This window comes from Sylvia atricapilla, chromosome 13, assembly GCF_009819655.1.
Source record: "Sylvia atricapilla isolate bSylAtr1 chromosome 13, bSylAtr1.pri, whole genome shotgun sequence".
Classification (NCBI taxonomy): domain Eukaryota; kingdom Metazoa; phylum Chordata; class Aves; order Passeriformes; family Sylviidae; genus Sylvia; species Sylvia atricapilla.
The window spans coordinates 19524883-19549884 of NC_089152.1; the positions used below are offsets into that span (position 1 = coordinate 19524883).

General features: G+C 41.0%; 2 protein-coding genes across 3 annotated transcripts in view; one reads left to right on the forward strand and one right to left on the reverse strand.

Moving 5' to 3' along the window:
• RCN2 (reticulocalbin 2) overlaps window positions 1–1052 on the reverse strand; it is a 91773-nt gene extending 90721 nt beyond the window's left edge. For both annotated transcript variants that reach the window (XM_066328749.1, XM_066328748.1), the window contains exons 1-2: window positions 927–1052; window positions 709–814 (exon numbers count right to left, since the gene is read on the reverse strand). In XM_066328749.1, coding sequence (XP_066184846.1) covers window positions 709–814; window positions 927–1028 — 208 coding nt within the window. In that variant the 5' untranslated portion in view covers window positions 1029–1052. The remainder of the gene's footprint in view (window positions 1–708; window positions 815–926) is intronic.
• A 4037-nt stretch (window positions 1053–5089) lies between these two features.
• Window positions 5090–25002, forward strand: part of SCAPER (S-phase cyclin A associated protein in the ER) — a 144076-nt gene continuing 124163 nt past the window's right edge. Inside the window, exons 1-5 of the mRNA XM_066328752.1 lie at window positions 5090–5107; window positions 6910–6985; window positions 9456–9573; window positions 15440–15510; window positions 19115–19312. Of these exons, the coding sequence (XP_066184849.1) occupies window positions 6923–6985; window positions 9456–9573; window positions 15440–15510; window positions 19115–19312 (450 nt within the window). The 5' untranslated portion in view covers window positions 5090–5107; window positions 6910–6922. The remainder of the gene's footprint in view (window positions 5108–6909; window positions 6986–9455; window positions 9574–15439; window positions 15511–19114; window positions 19313–25002) is intronic.

The window sequence follows — 25002 nt, forward strand, 5'->3', positions numbered from 1 at the left end:
TGCAGTACTTTCTTTCCATCTTAAACGTGCTCTCTGATTTGCACATAACAGGATTACAAAGACAGAAACCCACTCGATTCTAAGTAGATTCAGACATGCAAAGAGCAGGTACAAGTGCAAAGGAGGTACCTTCAACCGGATACTGCTCTGACCCACACTAACTCTTGCTGGCCACACTCCTTCCATCACAGAATGGATCGGGTTGGAGGCAACCAGAGTGGGTCATCTGGTCCAATCTGCTGAAGCAGGGCCATCTCAGTGCACATGGCACAGGATTGTGTCCAGAAGGTTCTTAAGCATCTCCAGCGAGGGAGACTCCACAAACTCTCTGGGCAATCTGTGCCAGCGCACAATCTGCACAGGAAAGTTCTTTCTCATATTCAGGTGTAATTTCCTGGGCATGAGTTTCTGTTCATTACCTACTGTCCAAGTAGTTGGCACCACCGAGCAGAGCCTGGCTCCATCCTCTTAGCGCCCTTCCTTTAGGTATTTAATACACATCAGCGAGGTCTCACTGGTCTCTTATCGAGTCAAACAGAAACCTTAGGCACTGAGATAGCCCCAGTGTGAGCCTGTCAGTGTTTCTAACTCACTGTGCAAGGGATGTTTTCCACGGGATTCCCCCCAGCACCAACGCCACGGGCTGTGTCACGGGTAGAGCGCGTTTTCCTCCCGGAGCAGCCCGGCCCGCCCGGCGCCCCCCGTTACCCTCGCTGAGCAGCCCGTCCGCGTCCGCGTCGATCTTCTTCACGATGTTCCTCAGCCGCCGCTGCTGCTCGTCCGGGCTGAGCCGCGCGTACTCCTCCGCCTCCTCCTGCGGAACAGCAACGCGCCCCGTCAGCGGCGCGGCCCGGCCCGGCCCGGCGAGCGCGCCCGCCCCGCGGCCCCGCCGGAGCGGCGGCCGGCCCCGCCCGGCCCCGGCCCACCTGCCCGCCGAGCAGCGCCTCCCGGTCGTACTCGGCTCGGTGCTGCCCGCTCGCCGCTCCCAGCGCCAGCGCCAGGCCCAGGGCCAGCAGCAGCGGCCGCATCGCGCCGCCCGCCCTCAGCGACCCGTGGCGAGGGGCGGGGAGAGGCCCGGGGGCGGGCGGGGGGCGCGGCGGAGGGTCGGGCCCGCGGCGGCGGAGGGTCGGGCCCGCGGCGGCGGAGGGTCGGGCCCGCGGCGGCGGAGGGTCGGGCCCGCGGCGGCGGAGTCGCTTGCGTGCAGCACTCGCGATTCCTGAATGGAAAGGAGCTTCTCTCGCCTTTCTGATCTACCGGACTTTCTGGTCTGCCAGCGGAAGGCACAAATACCGTCAGGATATACTGACAATTATCCAAGTTTTAAACATTAGTGAGGCCTGGCAGATTGAAGTAATTTACTACAGTCTGAATGATTACGAGGAGCGTTTGGATATGGTAGGAGTTGCCCTGCACAGGGCAAGGAGTTGGGGTGGAAGATCCTGATGGGTCCTCTCCAACTCGGCATATTCTGTGATTGCCATAATTTCAGGCAAGCATTAACAAACTCTGCAAGATGATCAGAAAACAAGTTGTGCAAAATGTTTATACCAAAAAGGAGCGAGCATTAGTCTTGCTTGAGGGCCCAACTCACAAGTAACGCTTCTGAGGCAAAGAGAAAGGGAAGCGAGGCTTTGTAAGAGTTATTAATAAGGTGGATCAATTCAAGTTTTAATAACTGTTCATCACAGATAATAGAAAGCTGTAAAATAAATTCAACCTCATTGACCACTCAGACAAACTGAAAATATATCGAGTAAATGAGCAGGGGCCTCCCCAGGAATATCATTCCTAACAGCTGTCACATGAAATTGGTATTACTCTGATCCCGACCCCACTTGTGGTCAAATTAATAATTGTTACTGGGTTGAGATTTATGTAGGACCATCATTAGATATGTTATTTCTCCTTTCAATACAAGGGTATTTTCAACATTCCTCCTTCAACCAGAAAGAAGTGAGATTAACCTACCTGTGTTTCCACAAACACAATTGTTTAGACAGAGCCCCCGGTGATGGAAGTTGCTGCACTGTCCAGTCTCTTCCATGGTGACAGTGATGGACTGCTCCTGGTTCACCTCCAACTCTATTAATCATGAAGAGGTATGACAGTTCATTTTGAAGATCCAAGAGTGAAATATTGTAATAAATCAGTAAACATGTTATTGCAATTTCCTGCCCATATAAGAAATGTCTTTCCATTAAAAAATCTAATAGTGGGTTAAGTCTAATACCTTTTATTGGTTTAAATGTCAAATTTAATATCAGTAAATTAAGTATCAGTATTTAATAAATCACATATACAAAATGTGAATTAAGTCCTACTACTTGTGGCATGTGTAGACAAAGCAAATCCTATGAGCAATCAAAACAGAAATAAGATTTGATTAGTTTCTGAAATAGTACCCAGAATATTTTGTATTCTTTGTCTGATGCATTACTAAGAATGCTAAGAAGCTCTTCGCTTCATATCTCGAGGGTTGACAAGTGTATCAGATGAGACACTTCAGTGCCTACACAACTTGCAAGACCACATTTTTTATGATGAAATTCATTATATCCTATACCTTAGAAAAAAATCTGGATCTCAGCAAGAGGGAAGGCAGAGGAAATCATATTCTTCTCCATGTCAAAATACAATCCAGACCCTTTCCGGCACACAATTAAACCACAAAAAAATTAATGTTAGAATGTCATGTTTAGCACAAGTTCTTCTCTGAGAGATCTGCAAATGTAAATTTGGGCTGTTGGACTGGCAGCATGAGAGCAGCTGTCCAGCAGCACAAACACCAGTTCCTGACCAGTTCTTTCTAGCAAGTCAAGTTATCCATCTGGTGTTCACTGTAAGTTTTAGATGTTTCTACATTTCAGTTTTATAAATCATTGCCCGACTTGAATAAGTCATAGTTTCTTTTATTCTACTGCATGTCTTTTATACCCTGTCAGAATAAATTGTTTGACAATAGCTTTATTTAGATAGGCTTCCATTTTGACATATTCCTCTAATTTTATTGTTACCACATATCAACATTTTAAGCTGCAACTGAAACAGTTTATTGAAGACCTGTGTGAAAAGATTATCCTCCCTTTTTCAGTTATAAAAGTTGTTGATTTTGGCACATAGATTTAAGTAAGGGAAAAAAACTGAGCAGCAATAGCAGGAATTTATTTATAAAGATCATCAATTTAAATATACTATGTTCAGATTTCAAAGAGACAGTAATTTGCTTTAGTAGTACCCAAATATGACTTCTTGAGTATTCTAATTGTTTCATAAGACTTTGCAGAAAGTGTTTATACTCTGCAGACATTACTGACCTGTTTTTCTACTTCTTTGCATTTAGTGCAGTTATTAATATCTGAGGAAATAGGTTATTCTTCTAATGCTGTGTCTGATTTGGCATCAAACCAGAACAGCAGGATTTGATGCAACTCAGCTCAGCCACACACTGAAGAGGCAGCTGTGGGAACTCTGATAAATAATAAACAAGTGCATTATCAAAGGATGGCAGTGTGAGGGATTTGGATGGGACCTTCATGGCTCAGCTCTCTGCTCTGAAACACAGGAGAGTGATGTATCATTTCTGGGAGATGATGTCGTTACTGCAGATCCAACTGAAACGTGTATGATCTGCCAAGCTATCTATTCCCATCCTTGCAGGACTTTAATGTTTTAGAGATGACAACCTGAGCTGACAAGGTTATCATTTAGGCCTCTTTCTTCTCCCTATTCATGTCACACTGAGGGAAATGAATTATTCTCTTCACATCATGCTTTTATATGCTTGAACACTCCTATCACATCCCCTTTTGTCTTCTTTTGGCTTAATAGGTTCCACTTGTCCTGTGTTTCCTCACAAATCGCATTTCCCAGGCCTCAGACCCTATGAGGAAGGCTGGCCTCTTCACAAGCCCCACTTGTCCCCCGGTACAGTGTGCAAACTGGATGCAGTAGCCCAGATCACACCTCAGTGTTACACCCCAGGATTAGGTGCTTCTATTGTACCTACACGCCATGTGTTACACACAGTTATTTATGGTTCCCTTTTTCCCAGCTCCCAGCAGCGGGGAAGGGCTGAGGAGCTGACTGCCATAGCCTCGGTGATCACGCTGGCACAGGAGGACACGTCAGGCCAGCAGCAGCTGGACATGAGCACAGGGGGCAGGAAGGCTGATGCCATCTGGGCTGTAGCAGCGATGGTGTGACAGCAGGACAGGGCAGTGACCAGCTGTCTGTGCTGGGCACTGCTGGTGCCACATCTCAGATCCTGGGGTCAGTTTTGGGCCCCTCACAACAAGGAAGACGTGGAGGGGCTGGAGTGTGTCCAAAGGAGAGAACGGAGCTGGGGAAGGGTCTGAAGCACCAATGGTACCCACGGGAGCTGCAGGGGCTCAGCCTGGAGGAAAGGAGGCTCAGGGGGGCCTGAGCTCTCCACAACTTACCGACAGGAGGTAAGGGTTGGTCTCCTCTCCCAGGCAATGGTGGCAGGATGAGAGAGAATGGCCTCAAACTGCACCAGGGGAGATTTTAGGTTGGACATCTGGAGGAATTTCTTCACAGAAACAGTGGAAACTGTTAGAAACAGTTAGAAACATCTCTAAATACAATAGACTTTGGAACAGGCTGCCCAGGGAGGTGGTGGAATCACTTTCCTTTCAGGTGCTTAAGGAAAGACTAGACATGGCACTCGGTGCCATGGTCCAGGTGACAAGGTGCTGTTCGGACATAGCTGGGATTCGATGATCTCAGAGGCCTTTTCCGACCTAACTGATTCTGTGCCCGCCCCACAGCGTATTCTCAGGGGCTGTGGGCAGCCTCCAGCTGGCCCTGCCGAGGGGCCGCGGGAACCGCGGGGCAGGGGCGAGGTTCAGGCCGGGGCGAGGCGAGGGCGAGGCGAGGGCACCGCCTCACGGGCGGGGCCGGCACGAGGCGGGAGGGGCGGGCGGAAGGTGTGGGGCAGCTGAGGGCGCCGCCTCACCGGCGGGGGCTGCGCATGCGCGGGCCCGGCGGGCGGGACCGGCGCGGCGGTGGGCGGGAGGTGCCGGCGGGGGGCGATGACGTCAGCGCGGCGGGACGCGCGCGGGCGGAACGGCGCGGCGCGGCGGAGAGCGTGAGTGGCCGGCGCGCGGGCCCGGCGCGAGCGGGCAGCGCGCCAGAGGCGCGGGCAAGATGGCGGCGGGCCGGCCGCACCCCCCCTCAGCCCCGCAGCCCCGGGCGCTGCCCCGGCGGCCGGCTCTGCCACACGGCTCGGCGAGACGGGGCAGGGACAGCCTGGTTGCTACAGGCGACCGGGAGCGGTGGGTGTGGGTCAGGCCGTGCTGTGAGGGGGAAACGGGCTGTCCGTCTGAGGCAGCCCTTCCCGTCGTTCCCGCACTGCCTGCGGGGAGACTCGGGCTCCGCCTGAGGGGGATCGCGGTGCTTGTGATCCCGCCGGTCCTTCAGGCTGTACAGGCCCACCCGTCCGGAGTGGGTGCTGGGGAGGGGGAGAGGCACCCACGCTGAGGAAATTCGCTGTGACCTCGTATAAAATGCCACATGATGTATGACTGTTTGCATCTTAGAAACTAGTAATGTCGTTCTTAGCATAAACCCTTGGTCTGCCTTTGCTGTCAGAGACAAAATCACGGCTGACAGCGCGGTAGGTCTCGCAGTGTACTCAGGGTCTGTCTTCTCTATGCAGTTCTCTGAATACAGATTCTTATTTCTCCCTTACTTCCAAGTGAACTGAACTACTGGAAAGTACGTGGATCCTCATGTTTTCTCCTCAAATACATATGCCAGTTTAATGAGCTTTTATTAGCCCTCGAATACAATCAAGTTTAGTTTGGCGTATAAAACGTTTTCTAAGACGCTTTGTGTTTGAAGACTTAGGGGTGGATCTGTTCTGATGGCTGAAATGATGCAGAAGTACAATCTTTGTTTTCAAAACTCAGCTTCTTTCATCTAACTGCAGAACATTTTGGTTTGTATGGGTTTTGTAGGTTGTCTTAAGGCATACAGACATCTGTGGGCTTCTTGACACAGGCTGGGCTATATCCTTTTGGAAAATTCAGCTGTTTAGGTAGTGTGTGAACAAGTGAACAGCCTGCTTAAAGCAGTATTTTTCATGGTAAAGGCCAACAAAATCTGACATTGGATCTGATTAAATGTTAATTTTGGTTTTTTACCTAATTTTGGATAATTTTGCGCCTTTAATTTCCATTTAGCATCCAGTTCTTCAGACAAGTAAGATTAGACTGTTTGCTCTTGAATCAGCAGCTGTTTAGAATCTAGAATTTATCAGCCTTGAAGCCAAGAATTTAACTTTATTTCAGAATTGTTAACACTGTCCTGGAAATTCGTGATAAACCTATAAATATTTACGCCTGTGTGCTTTCTTTATTTGTGGCAATAATTCTGTGTTACAGCCACATAAAGTATTCACTTTGTCAGAGCTGGCTTGTACAGGAGCCTTCACATCTTAAAGTTAAATGAGAGCAGAAGTTTCAGTTTTGTTTTGCTCTGTCGGTAATTATCTGATGCTGATTGTTAGTGCATGTCTGATTCATTTTTCATTTTGAACTGATAGCCAGCTTGCCCAGTTCTCTGTCACAGGAAAGACTATTCTGCTTGCATCACTGTTCTAGAGCAGTCCATGCAATGATTTGTTTGAAAGTTTTGATAGTCGTTGTACTATTTACTGGATGATGTATAAAATTACATTTTTCTGTCGTGTCAGTCTCATTTTGTTTTCTTCTTGGACTTTTGGCTGGTTTTAGTATGGAGCAATGCAAACACTTTACAAATAAAATTATCTTCTGACAACCTTACTGTGTTCATCTGATGTCCATGACCTAAATGCTGCCAGCAAGCCAGAAGTAGTTACAGAAGTGGTTTAAGGTAAAATAATTAATTGCATTTTTTCTGACACAGGTATGAAAACTCAATGGGGTCGTCCAAGAATGTAATAAGTGAGCCCGTTGATGCAGAGGAAGGCTGTAACATGATGGTAAGACATTCAGTAACTATAACACTGTATGGTAGAGTGTTTTTCAAGGGCAAGAAATACTAGTTTTTCATGTTGGGAGTCATTCATAAATCAGTACATCTGTACCTTCTATGAAAGTATTGATTCTGTACCTTCTATGAAAGTATTGATTCTAGGAGCTCATAACTGTTATTCATTAACACTGTAGGGAGGAACCTTCAAAAAGGAATTTTACAGTAGGATAAATTTGAGCATTTTTTCCATTTGCATAAATTCTGTTTGTGTTAAGTATATAGCCTTTTTTGCTTTCATTCTTTTTCAGCTGACTCACATTTTAAGCTGCTTTCATCCAACCTGTGCTGTAGTGTAAGACCTTAATGTTTGGTTACACTTCACAGTGTGGTGTTTTTAGGAGGAGCTGAGGTTAGAGCTCATTGAATTCTCTTTGTGTTTCCATCAATATATTTATGTCCATGAACATGATTAAAAAGTCTTCATAAAAGGTCCTTAAGTATTTATAGCCACGAAAAGAAGCAGTACAGACTAAATAACAAACATTTGCTATTTAAGGCTGAGTAATTTCTGGTCCCTCCTTTTGCCTAAGGGCTGATGGTATCCAGAGCATGTGGCAGAAGGTAACTTTGGATAGTTGAGTACAAATCGCAGGGATTCATGTTGATGGAGCAGTCAAAAGCCAGGTGTCAGTGTCACTTGTATGAGGGAGGGGACTCCAGTGAGGTCTTGTCAAATGAGAAGGCTGTTCATTCCCACTGTGGCCTTTGGCACAACGATTTTCACTTCTCGGTGGCTGTACAGTTCCTCATTGCTGACTGGCGTTTGGGCCTCCCTCAAGGGTTTGTTGGGGTTTTTTCACTGATGTCCAGGTTACGGAGATGATAATTTTTTGTTAGGCTCTAGTTTCATGAAATGTGATTTCACCTTGAAATGTCATGATGAGATACTTATTGCTTCCTTTTTAGCTTTTCTGGCTTGTAGAAAAATAGATAATTTAGAAAGTTAGTTTGCTGTGGACTAATGTGAAGTTTTACACTCACGTCATTAAGCAACAAGGGGTTAAAAACCCAAACCAAACTTGCTACAGTAGAAATGGTCACACTTACTAAGAATTCCTAGCAAGAGTATGCAATTAGTTGTATAGAATAAGGATAGACTAGAACCAGTTCTGTACGGGTTCTGGACTTTTTATGTGCTTTATTTAAGTTGCTTTGGGACAATGTATGTAATTTTCTCTGTTTTCCAAAACTTCACAGATAGAGCAGTTCTATTTGTTCCTCTGTTGTGTTGCCTGGTGTCTCTGGGCAGGTCTGTGAAGCACTAGATGACACGGTGTGACTTCCAAACAGGCAACTGAAAACATCTGGATGAGAGAAACCCAAGTTAAACACTATTAGATTAACATTAAAGTAAAAGGAGTTCCTCATTTGTGTTGTGATTCCTACTGCCTTAATAAATTCTAGCCATTCATCTGCTGTATTTATTTTTAGTGTAATTTTACTGTATTTTCTTTCTAAAGATGTAGAAGTGGCTGCAGGCTTGAGCCATATGATGGTAAGAATGAAAAGAGGAAAAACATACCTCCTGATTCTCCTACAGGAAATCAGTCTATCCGTGCCTAAAATAATACTTAGGTTTATTTAAGTTCTTTGGGGTTAAGTTTGCCAGTGTTTAAAGCTAATGTGCTCAGCAGTTTTGTGCTATCACGGTACAAAAGTTTATCATCACCATACATAGTTTGGCTTTGTTGCAAAATAATTTCTGAGGATGAACTTTCCTGCACTGTAAAAGAGGTAAGATTTTATCTGGTTGTTGTCTGTCGATTGATACAAATACTTCTTAACATACTTGGTTTCTAATATCCTGTGATGGTGCATTTTACAAGTGCAAAGAACTGTGTTTATTAAGTAAATGAAGTGCATCCCTAGTGTCTCTTATTCTGTCTTTGAGTGGTTGCAGCTTTCGAGTAATACCCCATCACAGTTGCCAGGAAATACTTTCTAGGTTCTTGTCTTCTCAGTGAGAGACCTGGGCTTTTATACGTGTTTCAGATGGTTCCCACACAGCTCTTGCCTTTCTCCCGGCTCTCACCAATCAGCCAGCACATGTACTTTGGTCTCATGCAGCCTTTAGCTTGTATAATTAGTTCTAATTGACAGGGTAATTAAAACATTTGTGAAGTCTGCTGTGAGGCTCCAGCAGCATTGATGGGCACTTAAATGGAAGTGATGTGGTCTAAACATACCCATATTGAGGGCTGGGTAGTAACTCCCATGACATGCTCATGAAGAAATCTGCTTCTATGCAGAAAAATGGGAATGAAAATGGATGCATAGACCAGTTTCAGATATGTGAGAAAAATTCAGCACCTGTGCACCCCACTTTGGATGGTGTAACCACATACTGGATGAAATTAACATGTCAGACCAAGGATTTCTCTTTCTTGTGTGCCCATCCATGTATTCCTTGTTTTCAGGCTTCCTTCCAGCGCTCTAACAGCCATGACAAAGTGAGGAAAATAGTGGCAGAAGAGGGACGGACAGCGAGGAACCTGATTGCGTGGAACGTCCCACTGGAAAACAAGGAAGATGATGGTATGAGTTTAACAGTCTTCCACCAGGGCTTTGCACTTCCAGTCCTCTTCAACTAGAGTTGCTCATCTGGAAATACTTTCCTTACATAGAATTTCTCTGTTTAAAAATGTTCTGTTTAGCATGGGAAGTATAATTTAGAAGTTTTTTTCCAGAATGTCCCTTGCGATTGGTAGATCACTTTATAAAACCTTCCAGTGACAGGTTAAAAACTGTTTTGTGTGCAGGTAACATCTATGACTGTTTTCTTCTGCTGAGATTATCACGATAGTTGTGTAATACAATGATGTTGTCCTAAAGTGATCTCTTGTAACTGGGGAATTCAGAATTGTAGGAATGACTTAGAACAATCTAACAAATTGCTCTCTGTGTTCTAAAACAAAAAAACTTGGAAGTTTTTTTTTGGGGGGATCACTTAGGCATTGGTAAATGCCAATGAAGGATCTCTAAAGAAGGGGATACATGGGGACAGCTTTCTGTAATGCAAGTCCTCATAACAGTTTTGTTACTGTCATAATACTCTCTTGTGGCATGATGACTTACTTAAGAAGCCAGGAATTGACTTTTATTTTTATCCTACTCAAGCTGTTCCAGATGTCTGAATGCTATTTTTGAGAACTTAATCTCAAATATTTTTGTAGCTGCATGTCCCTGTCCAGGTGCTGCAGCTTTTGAGTGTCCAAAAGTAAATTTTTTTTTGCTGTGAAGGTGGTTGAACATGGGAACCATTTGCTTTGAAAAACTGTGGGCATCATCTTGCTTGGAGATGCTCAAAACCTCCCTGGACATGGCTCTGGACAGCCTGGAGGTTGAGCTAGAATGGTCTTTAGAGGCTCCTTCCAACCTCAGCTGTTCTGTGATTCTGCCAGTGAAAAAGATATTTCTAAGAAATGTTATGTCTTAAGTTGTGAGATAGTTCACCCTATGTCTGATGCAAAGTTGAAACTGTCTTTAAGCAGAATAGAATTGGTGCCCAAAGTATTTCCAGGTTCCAAATTAAACTTCTGGGAAAGGTAGTGATATGAATGTGTGTGTGGTAAAGGAACATGCAGTGTATCTCTAGCAGTATTTTTGAGCAACTTTTGGGTTGATTCACTTTCTGTGTAAAGTGTCTGTTATGTTTCAATACTACCTTGCTTGTAATATTATTTTTAGAAACTTTAAGACTTTTTCCTTAAAAAAGATTGTGAGTTATAGATGAATGTTTGCTCTAACAATTTCAGCTAAACCATGATAAATGAATGTAAAAGTGAATTTTTTGCTTTCATAAAATAGTAGTTATGTACAGTGATTGAAATCCAAGTGGCTGTATTCATTTCCTTCTTTTGGTTGTGTTAGCCCCGTTGTAACTTTTAAACTTTGTCAGTGGTGCTTTCTTGTTGAAATTCCTTAAAAATAAATTATATGCTGACCTTTTTGCATAATGCAAAGGATCTGATGATTATTGCCTGATGGAAAATTCCCTGTGAAAAGGAACTTGTGGTTAGTGAAAGCCTGGCAAGGCCAGATCCTTTATCTCTTGACCCTTGCTTGGCATAGAGGGTGTTTATGTGGGTGTCAGTGAGCTCTGGTTCATTCTGTGCTGATCCTTCCATATGTGCTGTGTCCCTGAGGGATGATACAGCAATATGATGGATTAGGATAGTTCTGACTTCTTCACCGGTTGTGTGAATCAGGCCAAAAGGTCAGAGTGCCTGAGCCAATCCTGCCACTCTTCTGTACAAAGCAGGATTTTGTCTTTGGGCAGTTTCTTCTGCTTGTAATGTTCAGAGGTATTGATTGAGCAGCACCAGTGTGTGATTTAACATTTTTAATTCAATACTGTTATTCATAATGAGATTTTTTTTTCTAGACACAGTGAAGGTATGAGTAAATTTTTATTACTAGGGGTAGCGTTACAGTGTTGATTAATTAAAATGCTGAATTCACCTTTTCCATTTGTATCCTTTTTCTATTTCCTTTAAAAATTGTGTGCTTATATTCCTCTTCTCATTTTTCCTTTTGCTCTGAAAGACTTGAGTATTTTATATGGCACACAAAGATAAAAGAGAAATAAAAACCTTCTGATTCCATTCTGTAAATATATAGTTCCTGCCAGTAAGCAGTATTTCTTTAGAAACAAAAGAGATTTCTGGAAAGGCAGATGATAATGTCTATTGTGTGTTTTGGAGCAGTGTGCACCCCAGTTATGTCAGATCTGAAATTCTAGTTTTGATTACAGATCAGTGCCATGACAAAATCCCAGGCATGGATGGTGGTGACAGAAGAGACAGTGACTGTTAACACTCTTCAGCCACTGAAATTCAAATTCTCCTTCACAGAGTTCAGTAGTACACAGCAGATTCTGTTGGATGAACTAACCACCCCTTGGTGTTTTAGGAGTCTTGAAACTCTGACAAATTCACTATGCTGGTGTTGTGTCTCCAGAAGGGAATTTGCATTCCAGGTCTGCAGTCACATTGCTTTTGCCCACCTTGGAAAGCCGCGATCATTCCAAGGGAGGGTTTCAGATTTTTCCCCTTTTTTTTCTCCATAATTATTTCACATGCCTAGAATGAAATTTGAGGGACTGTATTTGAGGTAAGCAACCACACACAAATTTTATTACAAAGCCATAGGTATTATTTTAGCAACAGTTAAAAACTTGCAGAGGCTTGACATTTAAATGTTCATAGGTGGTAAGATACCTTTGTAAGTTTGAGATTTGTAGAAAGATTGGGAAATCCTGTTTTTGTGAGTCTTCCCTTCTTATTTCCTATGTGTTCAAAATCACCTGGGCTCTTGCCATATAGAATTCATTTGCAGATTAAGCATTTCAGAGTAAGGAAATATATTTTACTGGTTAAAAAGTACCTGGCACACTCTGGGGAGTCTGCAGCATATTCCACTGTTTTAGCAAGAGCCTGCTGCAGAAAACAAGTTTTGTGGGATGTGATCAAAGTCATGAAACTTGTCTGTCTTTGGCCATGTGAGGAATTATGAGAGTCCTGACTGTACACATTGTGTGTGAGCCCTTGCAGCATGGGTCTGATGGGAACTGGCAGAATGTAGTGTGAAGGGAGGGAGATTCATTTAAAAGTCATAAGTTTCAAACCTTGAATTTCACTGGAATGAATGGCAGTCCAGTCTAGTGCAGGTAGATGAATACAGGCCATTATATTCTGGATGAGACATTGACAGTAATTTATAAAAGTAATTTTGTGCAAAATATCTGGAGGCTGGAAAATGTGGAGATTTTTTGGTTACACTCATGCTTGAAAGCAGTCATTTCTCCAGATCCTTAGCATTGTACAGTTAGAAAAATAGCAGCTACTGCTGCTCTGCAAACTTGTAAGAAGATGTGGTTCATAATAGGATTAGAAACTTCAGTGTGCTTCCTCAGTTGAAAATTATCATTTCTGCTGAGGATGTGATCATGGACAGTGTCAAAGACATTGAAACAACATGTGCAGTTGGTCTCTGCCATGGCCAGGACAGAAATGAAGGCTGTAATTAACTACTAAATGTAAAGGCAATTCCCACACCAGTAAAACTATCCTACAGAGAGAGATGAGTGGGATGGTTGTTGAGGTTATTAGGTAAAAGGTCGCTTTTGAAAATAAGTTATCAGTGGGGGTTTTTGACAGGCATTGCACCTCAGCTTTTTAGACAGGAAAACGTCACAAATCATAAACCCTGTGTGCTTCGTATTTAAATACCAGACTTCCAGTGTCAAATATGGCTGTAGCTCCTCCAATGCTTCGAAACTTTGATACTTTATATATTTCACATGGGCAACTTAATAGTTAAAGGAGATGATCTTGGCTCACAACTGTTCTCTCCTTACAGTTCAGTAAGTTGCTAGCAGGGGGTGCTATTCAGGTGTCACTGAGGTCTGTGCATCTCTTAGCAATGCCAGCATGGTGTAGTTACACATCAGTGACACACCAGTTATACACCAGTTGCCCTGAACAGCCACTGAGGAGTGCTGCCACTGCTTGAGAGTATAGAGGGATAAAAGCAGAAACAGACTTCTAATAACCAGAGGCCTTATTGTAAGAAAAGGAATTAGAAAGCTTGAAAAGGTGGTTACTGCTGAAATCCAAAGTTTTTTGGCCTACACACCTTAAGAAAAAGCTAGTCCTTGCCCCACACTACATTAATAAAGTTGAGAAAACTGGCTATTTGCATCTAAATGGCTGCCCCGTATAGGAAGTGCCTGGAAACTTGCCTTTGTGTTTAGAGGGGACTTGTTCACACATTTCACAGATCTTAGATGATAGATTGTTATTCTGGATTTTACAGAATCTAAAGTGTCTGCAACTTGGTGTATTCCTCTACCCCTTTTTAATTTTAGTGTACCCATATTTGTGGGAAACTTTTCACTATGCAAGTTGTGTATGCCATTGCCTTCAAAACCTTGTCCTTGCAGAGTGTAAATCACATCAGAAGAGAGACTTGGGTGATTGAAATACTTCTGTTATCAGAAGTCTGCCATGCAATTATTCCCCAGTTCAAGTTTTTAGTGACTAGGAGGTTTTATACATGCAGTAGCTGAATGACTTTTTTTTTTCCTGAATGCTGCTGAATTGAGTTCACTATATTAGTTTATACCTGTTTTTTGGCTAATGTAGCATTTAAAAAATGAATTATCAAGCAAATAATTTTTAATTTGTTTTAAATTAAAAGCCTTGTTGCCTGGAATAGCCAGTGATCTGAACCAGCTGTGGAAACCAGCTGTACAATGCTTGATTAAGACAGGTTTGCAGCTGCTTTACATAACCAGTGCAATGTAAAACAGCTGGGCTGCATTTGGGAATTTGGCCTCAGGACTGTTAAAAACTCAACTGGACAATTCTGAAATTCAAGAATGATCTTCATGGTCTAGGGAGGACTGTATTCAACTAATGCATTGATTTGGTTGGCTTCATCCAGCTGAATAATCTTGAAACTTCTCTTTGGATGTAATCTGTGCTAGAGAAAACTCTGGCCATAGTTACTGTTTTGTCTTAGCTTGCTTACTTTTTTGGTAATTGGATCCTATGATTTTCATGTTGTGCAAGTTTAGATAGTTGGAGGAATAATTTTTTTTTACATTACCCCGTAGCAAATCTCAAAGATTAAATGCAAACAGATCAGGTTGGTCTAGGCTAACATAGATTTTTCTATGCAAAGATAACTCTTAACTCATTTAATTGCCACCACTGGCAGCACTGAGACCTGGAATCACCCCTCTGACTGGGGGAATTTAAACTGATTTTGGAAGCATAGTTGCTAAAGTCACTTTGTATAAGCAGTGGATGAAGACTGGTATGTGTGAGAAGGGATTTCAGGCCTTAAGGAGACTGACTTGTGTTCTGTTAATGCTTTTCTCTCTTCGTTTGGCTACCTAAATGTTGATGAACTAAATCCTGACCTAAGTTCTTGTTTTTTCCCATCTTTCTTCGCAGAACAGTTCCAGAAGAACTAAATCATTACATTTTGTTTTTCCTAACAAATATATTTCTTGTTTTAATTCTGTAATAGCTGATTGAGCAATCATTCAAAAGCAGACTTCTTAAAATTTATATAGAAAACTAGTGTCATATTTGACATGTAGATTGTGATGATACTGTTTTTAGAGGCACTGAGAATTCAAGGCTTATCTTTGTATAATGAAATCCGTATGTCTTGCCTTTCTTGTATTTTTTTTTTTTCATTTTCCAATATTTTCTGGCATTATCCACATTCTAAACAGTGGAATATATATTTTGAATAGAAAATTTGCCAAACCTCCTAACTCAGGAATTGTGTCCCTCTCAGTACATTGCAAGATGAGATATGTGCATTGTAGAGTGCTCTATTTAATTAAAATCGTTATTGTTGATTAAAACAGTTGCTTCTCCCACAGGAAAATCAAAATGGCAATCTGGTGGAAAGACAAAAAGGGTGACGCAAGGAACACACAAGACTGCAAAGCAGGTATCTGCTAATTTTTTACTGTGACATAAAATTGATGACATAACACTGGTTTTCTGTGAGATCACTGATATCTTGTTGGCTGATTAAAACGTATCTGAAACTGTGTATACATTGTATTTTTAAAGCATATGAGTTTCAAAGTCAAGTATTCAGAAGTTTAAATTGCCAGAATTTAGGCTGTATTCTTCAGCTTTTCCTTTTGGCACTTCCCAGCCTTTGCACACATGACTTATTGGCATTAAAGTTATTTTAAGGAAAGTGTTGTCCAATAAAATGATACAGGATATTCTTCCTATAATTACATTGCTTAAATAAAGGCTGCCTTTCTTCTCAATTTCCAATTAAAGGAAAGTTCTTGACCTCACGTGTTAGTGGCTCAAGTCAGTATATCTTAATTGGGAAAAAAGTCCAGGTGAGCAAAATTTCTAGAAGTTAGGACTGGAAAGCAAATTTGAATGAGAATTGCAAAGAAGAAACTGGTCCTTGTTTTATTCAGTTTTTTTTTTTCTGTGAATGACAGCCTTTATTACATTAATAAAGTAATACCTCAATCTTTCCTCATGTTTAATGTTTTTAACCACTGTTTTTCTTTGATTTATGGATTTAGCCATTAGTACAGCTTTAGCCATTTAATATTTTGAGGCAGCCTGTCAGAATTTGGTAATAAAGCATATGGAAGACGTTACTTTTTGAAAAAAGAAAAAATGTTCTGCTTCCGTAGCGATGCATTTGCATCTTTAAACACAGGCATGTTCCTTTCCCAGTTTCAGGCTGTTACCCTGGTGCTGTGTCCTCACCCACTGCTGCATTCCAAACAGGGGGGTGCTGCTTCTCTTGGTGTGGCAGCTGGAGGATCAGTGGCGTACCTGGGGCTCCCTGTCAGGGTTTGCCCTCAGAATTGTGAGGGTGGAGAGCAGTGTGCAGTTTGGGTTCTGACCTGGGGATTGTGTGAACTCAGGAGAATGTGTGGCTGCTGCTCAGTGTGAGATTGCTCTACTGAAGCTCCTGTTGACACAGTGCATTCCTGGTGGCTTCAGTTAAGGTTTGAATACTGCTGAGCTCTGCATCTTGGCATCTCAGTTTGGCATTCTGCACCTTTATTTCTGCTGCTTTTCAGACACTGGATACTGCTGTAATTGGTGGCTTTTTTGGCTTACTTTTGTTGAGCTTTCACTTTTAATTTTCCTTTAAATATAAATGGGCCACTAATGTCAAGAAAATAAACTTACAAGAGCTATTTCGTACGGTCTTACCAACCTCATCCTCCTTTCAGCAGGGTGCTGGCAAATATACATTCAATAAATTTTGGCATCCCAAGAGTATAAATATGCATTGCATACTTTCCACTAGTCCAAGACAAGTTACTGAAACTATTAGAGGGTAAAGAAAACAAATTAAAAAACACCAAGATAGAGATTCAGTTTTAATGTCACTTTTGTCATCCATGCTGGGTTACTTGGGATGTAAGAAGTGATATTCCCATGCCTGTTAACCTCAAAGGTGTGTAAGCTTTGCATCTTCTGCAGTTGAAGATTTTAACTGTTGTTGCAAGCTAAAATAATTTTTCTAGTAACAAGCCACTAACTTAATGCTTACTAGCTTGTGTGATAGTGTTTACAATAAATCAGGTAGGTTAGAGGGTTTTATCCTTTCAAAGGTCTTCTCCTGGAACACTGGTAAATGTTGATTAGGTTTTACTGAGACCCTGAAAGTCTGCTTACAGAATAATAATGGAACTGCTGTGACTTACAGGGCCTACACATGGTGTTTTCCTCATTATAATATGGCTGACATATAAGAGAGAAGATAAATGGATGCCAAATACAGCAGAAGGATAACATTTATTGCTAAATATCAAAAATATTTCATGACATTGTCTTTTGAAGATAGGTTTGAAAATGTATCTTTCAAATAGTGGGAATTATGCGCATTTCCCATTCCAAAACAACTGATCCTTTATATCAACAGTATTATCTGAATGACTGTAAACCTAATCAGTTTCCACATTTTATAAATACAGGCAGCAACAGGTAGCACTGTTATTTTAATGTAGCTATTTATGATTCTGTAGTTACGCTTGCATTATTATAAACAGTAATTTCAAAGAGCTATAAATTAGCCAGTATATAAGCTTTGCTTTAAATGTTTTTACACAAGGCCTCAGCCTAGGAGCATCTTGTCTCCCAGCAGTTTGTTAAAAGGTGACTTATGTAATGGAAGAAAAAATATGAAACCCTTCTGAAATTGCTGTTCGTTGGTTGTTTATGCCATGCATCTTTCTGAGCATGACTCTTGTGCATACATTAACTAGAGTTCATCTGGAGTACACTTGGAGCACTTGGAGATATATGTAAGGGTAGCAGAGATGTTGGTGTGATTGTAGTAAATCAGGTGCCCATTCTTCTGCTTCTTACAGAAAAATTAGCATCTCACCACAAACGCAGGTGAGGGTGTTTGTGTAACAGCACTGTGTCTCCCTCCCTAATTGCAAATTGGAATGTGTTTAATGATGTGTGGTACAGGACAAAAACGCTTGAATTCCAGCCAATTGTTTTGAAAATTACACTGTTTCTAGTTAGTGATTAGATATCCTAATTATAAATGCTGTATACTGTCATGTGTGATGTCATTTGATTGTTCTTACTCAGTCACCAAAGTAGAGCATTTAGAACGGGATTTTGCATTAATCCCTGCAGGAGTACGCTTGTAAGAATTGATGTGCTGAAGATACATACCTCAGTGGACCAGTGCATCAAAACTACATTAAAGGTGCTATTAAATACATGAGTGAAAAAAGCCAACCACAACCAGATTACCTTAACAGGTAGCTAAAACCTCCATCAGGACACAGCACACAGTTGAGTGTCACTTGGTGTTTACTGGAGTGCTTGTCCACTGGCTATGGAATGCACAAGCTTATGGTAGCAACATCTTACAGTTCATTTTCTATTGTGGGAGAGAATTTCAGATTTAATAAGGGCAGTGGTGATTTGGTATTTTTAGCCAAATGGGTGTGCTTCAGAACATCCTACACACCCATCCCATTTAGCACGTTGGCTGTCCCCTGCACCTGTGCAGCAATGCAGTACTGGGTCAGTTAAGTTTGTGTTTCAAGGGGAGCCACATCAGCATTTCACTGGCATTAGCACGTATTGGCATGGTGGTTTAAAAACAGTCATGTCATATGTAATGTCTCGGTAATAGATTTTCCCTGTGGTGGAATATGGCTGGTATGTTCATTAGTAAAATGCTGTTTTCACATCTGGAGAAACAGATCTGTCAGAATAAATAATACAGCGTATGTAATTAAAAAATGTATCTTTCCAGTGTGCTGAGAGGCAGAGGGTATCCAGTACTGTTGTGGAATGCAAATATTGTAACTGTCAAAGAAACATAATCTAGTTAAACATAAGTGCTGCCTATATTTAAGAAAGTGTGTGTTAAAAAACTCAAGTCAGTGCAATGATGGAGTGATCTTCAGTGAGGAAGTTCTTGTTTACAGGTGTTTCAATATGTTGATAGAAGGTGTGTTGCAGAGAAACCCAACTCCTTACCATACTTCTGTTTGTTGTTCTCCTTTCCCCTTGTACCTTCTTGTTTTCAGAACACTGCCTTGGACTGTAAATTAACAGCAGCAGGAGCTGGAGACAAAAACTTTGACAAAAGCCCCACCAAGACCAGGCAGCCTCGAAAGGTGGATCTGCGGGCTCGGTACTGGGCGTTTCTCTTCGACAACCTCCGGCGGGCAGTTGATGAAATCTATGTCACCTGTGAATCAGATCAGAGTGTGGTGGAATGCAAGGTAATGCTCCACCTCTTCTTTGCCTAGCTGGATTCTATCTGGCTTTTTTTATATTTCAGAAAAATGGTAAGTGAGGAATTAGAGCTTCAGAAACATGTTACTCTTTCATTTATATTTTGTGTAGGCTTTTAGATAGGAAAGCTGAGGACGTACGTATTTGTATTTAACAAAATGCTTTCATCTTGAGCAGGGACTAAGTTTTGAAGTGTATAAAACTTGTTGTGTTCTACATGATATTATTAGAGCTCAAGTTTTTGCTGAAATCAGATTTTGTTTATTGAGTTCTGATTTTGTTATTTTTGTGACTAAACACTGATTGATTTCTTTTTTTCCAGTAATGTCCTTTACTGTAGGTGGCACTGTTGCAGTTCAGCTTTTTTTACGTTCTTTTGCTGCCTGTTAAGTGGCCTAATTACACACTGCTCCCTTTCTGCAGTGATAGTTATCACTCTTCTCACTCTCCCTTTGTTAAAAAAGTGATTGATGGTCGAGTGTAAGCAATGTCTAGTTGGGATGTCACTGTAAGACACCCTCCAGTTTCAAATAACCAGGATTTGTAATAGCTTGTGCATCTGGTTCACATTTTATTGTGATTTTGTAGTAGATCTGTAGAAATACCCTTGTCATTTAATAAAAATCACTCATGCTTTGGAAATGGAATTTATCGCAAGCATTAAGAGAAGTCAGAATACATTATAGAAGAAATGTTAAAGATATTACTTTGTTTTCATATTAAACATGGCTGGAAACTCAACACATTCTGGAAATGATTATCTAATCACTGTAAAAAAATTCATATATCAATTTAAGTATACTTTTTTTCTTATCCTATGCATCTCCTCCTCTGCTGTAATCAGACACGGCCGAATTGCTGTTGAGATTAGCGTACAAATACATTTCATTGAAAGCAGCTTTGAGAACTGAACAGTAGCTCAGAGGCTTCCAAATTCTGGTTGGTCTAACACAATTTAACGTTTTTTTACTGAACTGTCTTCCTGCTCAGGAAACTTCTCTGTAGATTTTTTTTTTTGTTTAAGAAAGTCAGCCAGCCTTGGATTGTAATTAAATTAACATTTTAAACTTTTGTGACTGAAAGAACAGAAGCATATTTGTATCATTATCACATATTTTGGTGGTTAGATATCATTCAACATTTTAATCAGGCTACTTGATCTGCTTTTGGATGGGGATACCATGCAGCCCAAGTGGAAAGTCTTCATTTTAGCAGACTCTTGACAATGATGTATGTATCTGTGTGGATCAGGTTACTTGTTTGCAAAACAGAGGTGAAAGAAACCAAAAAATGAGCAAACAGGGCACTGCAGTGTTTGATGTTGTGAAATTTATGTAATGTTCATATTAATCTTACCTTTCAAAAGGCCTTTTTTCTCAGCACAGAAGTATGCCTTACCTGAGCAGCTGGAATATGTTTGTGCTGTGGTCTTTTGTCTGTGGGATTTTCTTTTACAGGTTACTGTTAAATGATGATTATTCTTCTGATAAATTACTATAATTTCTGTTAAGTTACAAAGTGCGAAACTGCTTAGTCTTGGAAAGTATATTTACTAATAATGTTTCTCTTCTATAAATTCTATTATTTGTCATTATTTTATGGTGGTTTTGACAGATAGTCCAGTTTCTCCCATTTTGACTGCTGGACATATGTGGGAAATCATTATTAAATAAGAAACCAAAATGGTCCCACTGGTAACCTTTCCTTCCTTTTTTTTTAAATGGTATTTTGAAAAATCCTTTCAATTAAGATAAATTAATGTTATCAAAAATTTTTCCTTAATTTTGACTTTTTAAACTTCTGTCTTGGTTAAATGGGCAAGGTGCTATTATGTTTAAACATTGTGGTTGTATAAAGGTTGTCTTATAAGAAGACCTGTGTAAAAATGAAATGTGACAACTTCTGGCATTTTAAACCTTCTGCTTGACCTAGTGTAAAAGTGTAAGTTGGGTTTTTTTGGTGTTTTGTGCCTTTTGCTCTCCTGTGTCCTTACGAGTTGTTGCAGTTTTATCGATTGTGTTGTCACTGAAGATGTTTGATGCTCCCCGGTGGGAAAGGGCTCTGGTGGCTCTTTGTGGTTGAAACTGCAGACAGAAGGGTTGTGGTGAGGATCCAAACAGCAGCAATGTGTGTAAGAGGATCAGTGCTTGTGTGTATTTTCTCAGCTTTGGGCTCTGCTGAAGTTGGTATTCTGCTATTGATTTGGAATTGAGAACTCTCAAATCACGTATGTAGATATATAGATATGGCTTGGATGCTTTGTGTGGAAAGGTATAATCAACATGGTTGAATTATTTCTGAAATAAATGAATAGTTCTCCACTTTAAGCATCATCTCACTGTACATAAATTAGTTTGTGCAATAGTGATAAAAGATTAGATATATCCGAGTATGTAGGCAAATCCGGACGGCTGGGACAAGGCACTCTGCTCACCAGTATATTCTAGAACATGTGGATTTATTGCAGGGTCGTGGGTAAAAGGGCCTTGCCTTCAGCCACCAGCCTGGGCTGGAGGGGAGTCCCAAAGAGAGAGGGAGAGAGAACAGCAGGGGGAGAGCTGAGAGAGAAGGGAGAGAGAGCAAAGGGCAGGGGGAGAGAGCAGGAGAGAGCGAGAATAGGGAGCAGAGGAAGGGGAAGAGTAAGAGCTAAGAGAGCTAAGAGTAGCAGGAAGGAGAGGAGAAAGAGTTAAGAGAGTGAGGTCCTTGCTACAATACATTATATTTCCTTTTGTGATGAATATTCTAATTTACAGTGACCAACCAATGCAAGACACAAAATCCTATAGAATCTACATACAGCCTATAAGAACTACTATATCACCATACTGTGTTATATTTTAAACTCTAAAAACTACTCTTTAGAGTTCTGTTTTGACTACATTGACCTTTGGATGCCTTAGACAGCATGCTGAAAGGAATTGTTCAATCAAAAGGGATTTTCCTTCAGCTAGCTAGGCTATTGTTTTCAGGTTATAGAGTAACTAAGACTTGAATCCTACAACTCAAAGTCAGCTTTCACTTCTATCGATTATAGGTTTCATATTTTTAGAATCTTTTGCTACACAATCATATTTATAAGGTTTCCCTGATTCATCTTCCCCAACACTAGTAGATATGGCCCTAACCTTCAACATTTGAAATGAAAATTCTGTGAATATTCTATATATTAGCTGGGTTTCTGTGTGTCTGATGTTTTTATGACTATCTACCAACTATTTTCTAAGTTTGGGTGGCAAGTATAGGCACAACAGGAATGGTAATGTCTTTAAATCTCTGCTGTATGATAAAAGGTATTAAGACCAAAAGATTTTTAGAAGGATGAAGGCAGATTCTGTGGTCAGTTTTGGTTAATATAGCAGATGTCTTCAGCTGCTGTTCTTCTGTGGTGTTTCCAGGTGTCTCAGCAACTGATTTTGTATTTGTGTGTGTGTGTGTATGTATATATAAAAAACACTACACACTTACGTAAATCCTTTATTGAAAGTGTTTGAGCAATTGGATCCAACAACTAATGATAACAGCAAGTATAGAAGAATATCAAACTACCTTTAATTTAGTTTTAGAGGGTTTTTTATCCTAGAATGAATTAACAGCTTCAGCTCTTCTTTCCCTTTCAAAAATGCTGCATTTTATCATGTAAAAATTTAGTTCTGTATTCTTTTCACATTGCTGTTTAGAATTACTTAAAGCTTGTACAGTCTCTTGTCTTTTCACCTAACATTAGTTTCTGGTGTATTTCTGGGAGGTTTTGTCCTTCTCTTGTTTCTGAATGTTACAGATACATTCTTAAATCAGTCTGATTCAGTGAAAACAGTTTAATTTTGTTTGAGTTTCTTATTCCCTCTTATGAAATGGAAAATTCCGCAGCGGAGTTCCATCATTCTGCTTCTCACAAACAGCACAAGGTGAAGAGGTGGGTAAAGACTTTCATTAAAAGTTTAGACATGTTGGATGAGGTTCCTCTGTGTGAAAGAACCAAGTGAATCAACTTCAGTTAAAGCCTTTGGCTCAGGGGATGTCTGTGAGAGAGTTTGAGTTGATTGAGGCCTCCCAGAAGCAGAGAGAAGCCTCTCTGGGGTCCTTTTGGGCTTTGGTCTGCAAATTCCACTGATTTCATGTCTGCATGCAGACCAAGACTCCTGCTCATGCAGCTGAGCCATTGCTGGTGTTTGGGACAGCCAGTACTGCAGCTGGAGTGTGACAGAGGAGTGCAAGGCTGCCACACAGCGCTCACAAAATGCTCTTTCTAGTTGTGAATTTGGGGATATTTGCCAAGAGTATATATCTTCCTCAGTAAATGACTTATGGCTGTATTGTGGCAGTCCTGCCCAGTGAAAATCTCTGTGAGCATTCCTGCTGCCTCCTATTGGACATTTACTTTTTCATCATTGTCATCTTTCATGGATGAGTCAGCAGAGGAGGACAGGAAAACGGGTTCATGATCAAGCATTCCGTCTTAAAAAGAGATGAAGTCTTTCACAATGGTGATCTATTCTGAAGAGCCAGCACGTCTTTTAGTTGGCAGTCTGGGTATCCCTGTTCATGCCACTCCATCCTTTCCATCAGACATAAATGTGTATATATGTGTGTGTATGTATTTAAATTTTGTGTGATTGAGTCCCTGCATGTGCCACTGCATTAATTCTTCTGGAGAAAATTTCTTTTGGAAATGGTTGTGGCTCTTTGGAGCAGGTTCTTGTCAGGCAGGGGACTCAGCTGCCGTGTCAGAGGTGCATCAAATGAGACCAGATGTCGTGCATTTAGTACTTGGATCTAGGAAACCATGTGCTTGCTTAAAATGTTATTTGCCACATACTGAAGTTGATACAAGGAGAGTCCTTTGTCTAGAGGAGCTGCTTCCTTTCATCCTTTCTCAAAGCTGTAAGAATTGCTTTGACAATCATCAAACCAACCCCAGAGCTGGCTTTAATTATCTGTAATTCAACTGTATGAAAAAGCTACCAGGAATTTTTTGAAGTGATCTTTTGTCAAATTACTGAAACACCCAGTTAACCTTGAAAACATACATTAAAAAAAAGAAAGAAGGAATTTAGTCTGTGTGCTAAAAGCATACTCCAGTACAAAAAAATTGAGTTTATTTTGGTAAATACATAAACTAAAATATTCAGTATAGATAATGAAACAGCATAAAGTAGGCATGGTTTATAAAATAGAAGCTGTGTTTCTAGCTTGGCTAATAAGCCAAAGTACAGATGTGGTGGCTGAGTTAATATTCCTGAAGTGTGTGCTACTGTTTTGGGTTGAAGTAATCTTAAAATCCTGGAGTCTTCTATACTTTCCTGTTTGCCTCTTCCTTGTTTGAGAATGGGAGAATAAGTGCATGAAATGACATTTCAAAGTGGTTAAGCCATTTCTGAAGTGCACTTCCGTTCTGAAGGATGCCAAGGGCCTGTGTAGGACCTGAGTCGTGAATGAGAATTGTTCCGATGTCGCTACTCTTGAAGAATTTTGTTAGTTACAAAGTATTATAAACGACATAACCAAACTGATCATTAAAGAGGATTTTATTGCGGTATCAAAATCGGTTTTGGAAAAGCCACAGTCAAAACAGTGCTGAGCCTGGAGTTGGCACTGGGTGAACCGAGATTCAGACTTTACCGCTCCGAATCTCCCTCAGTTCACAAATTTTTGCCTTTGCAGGATCCGTTTTTATACA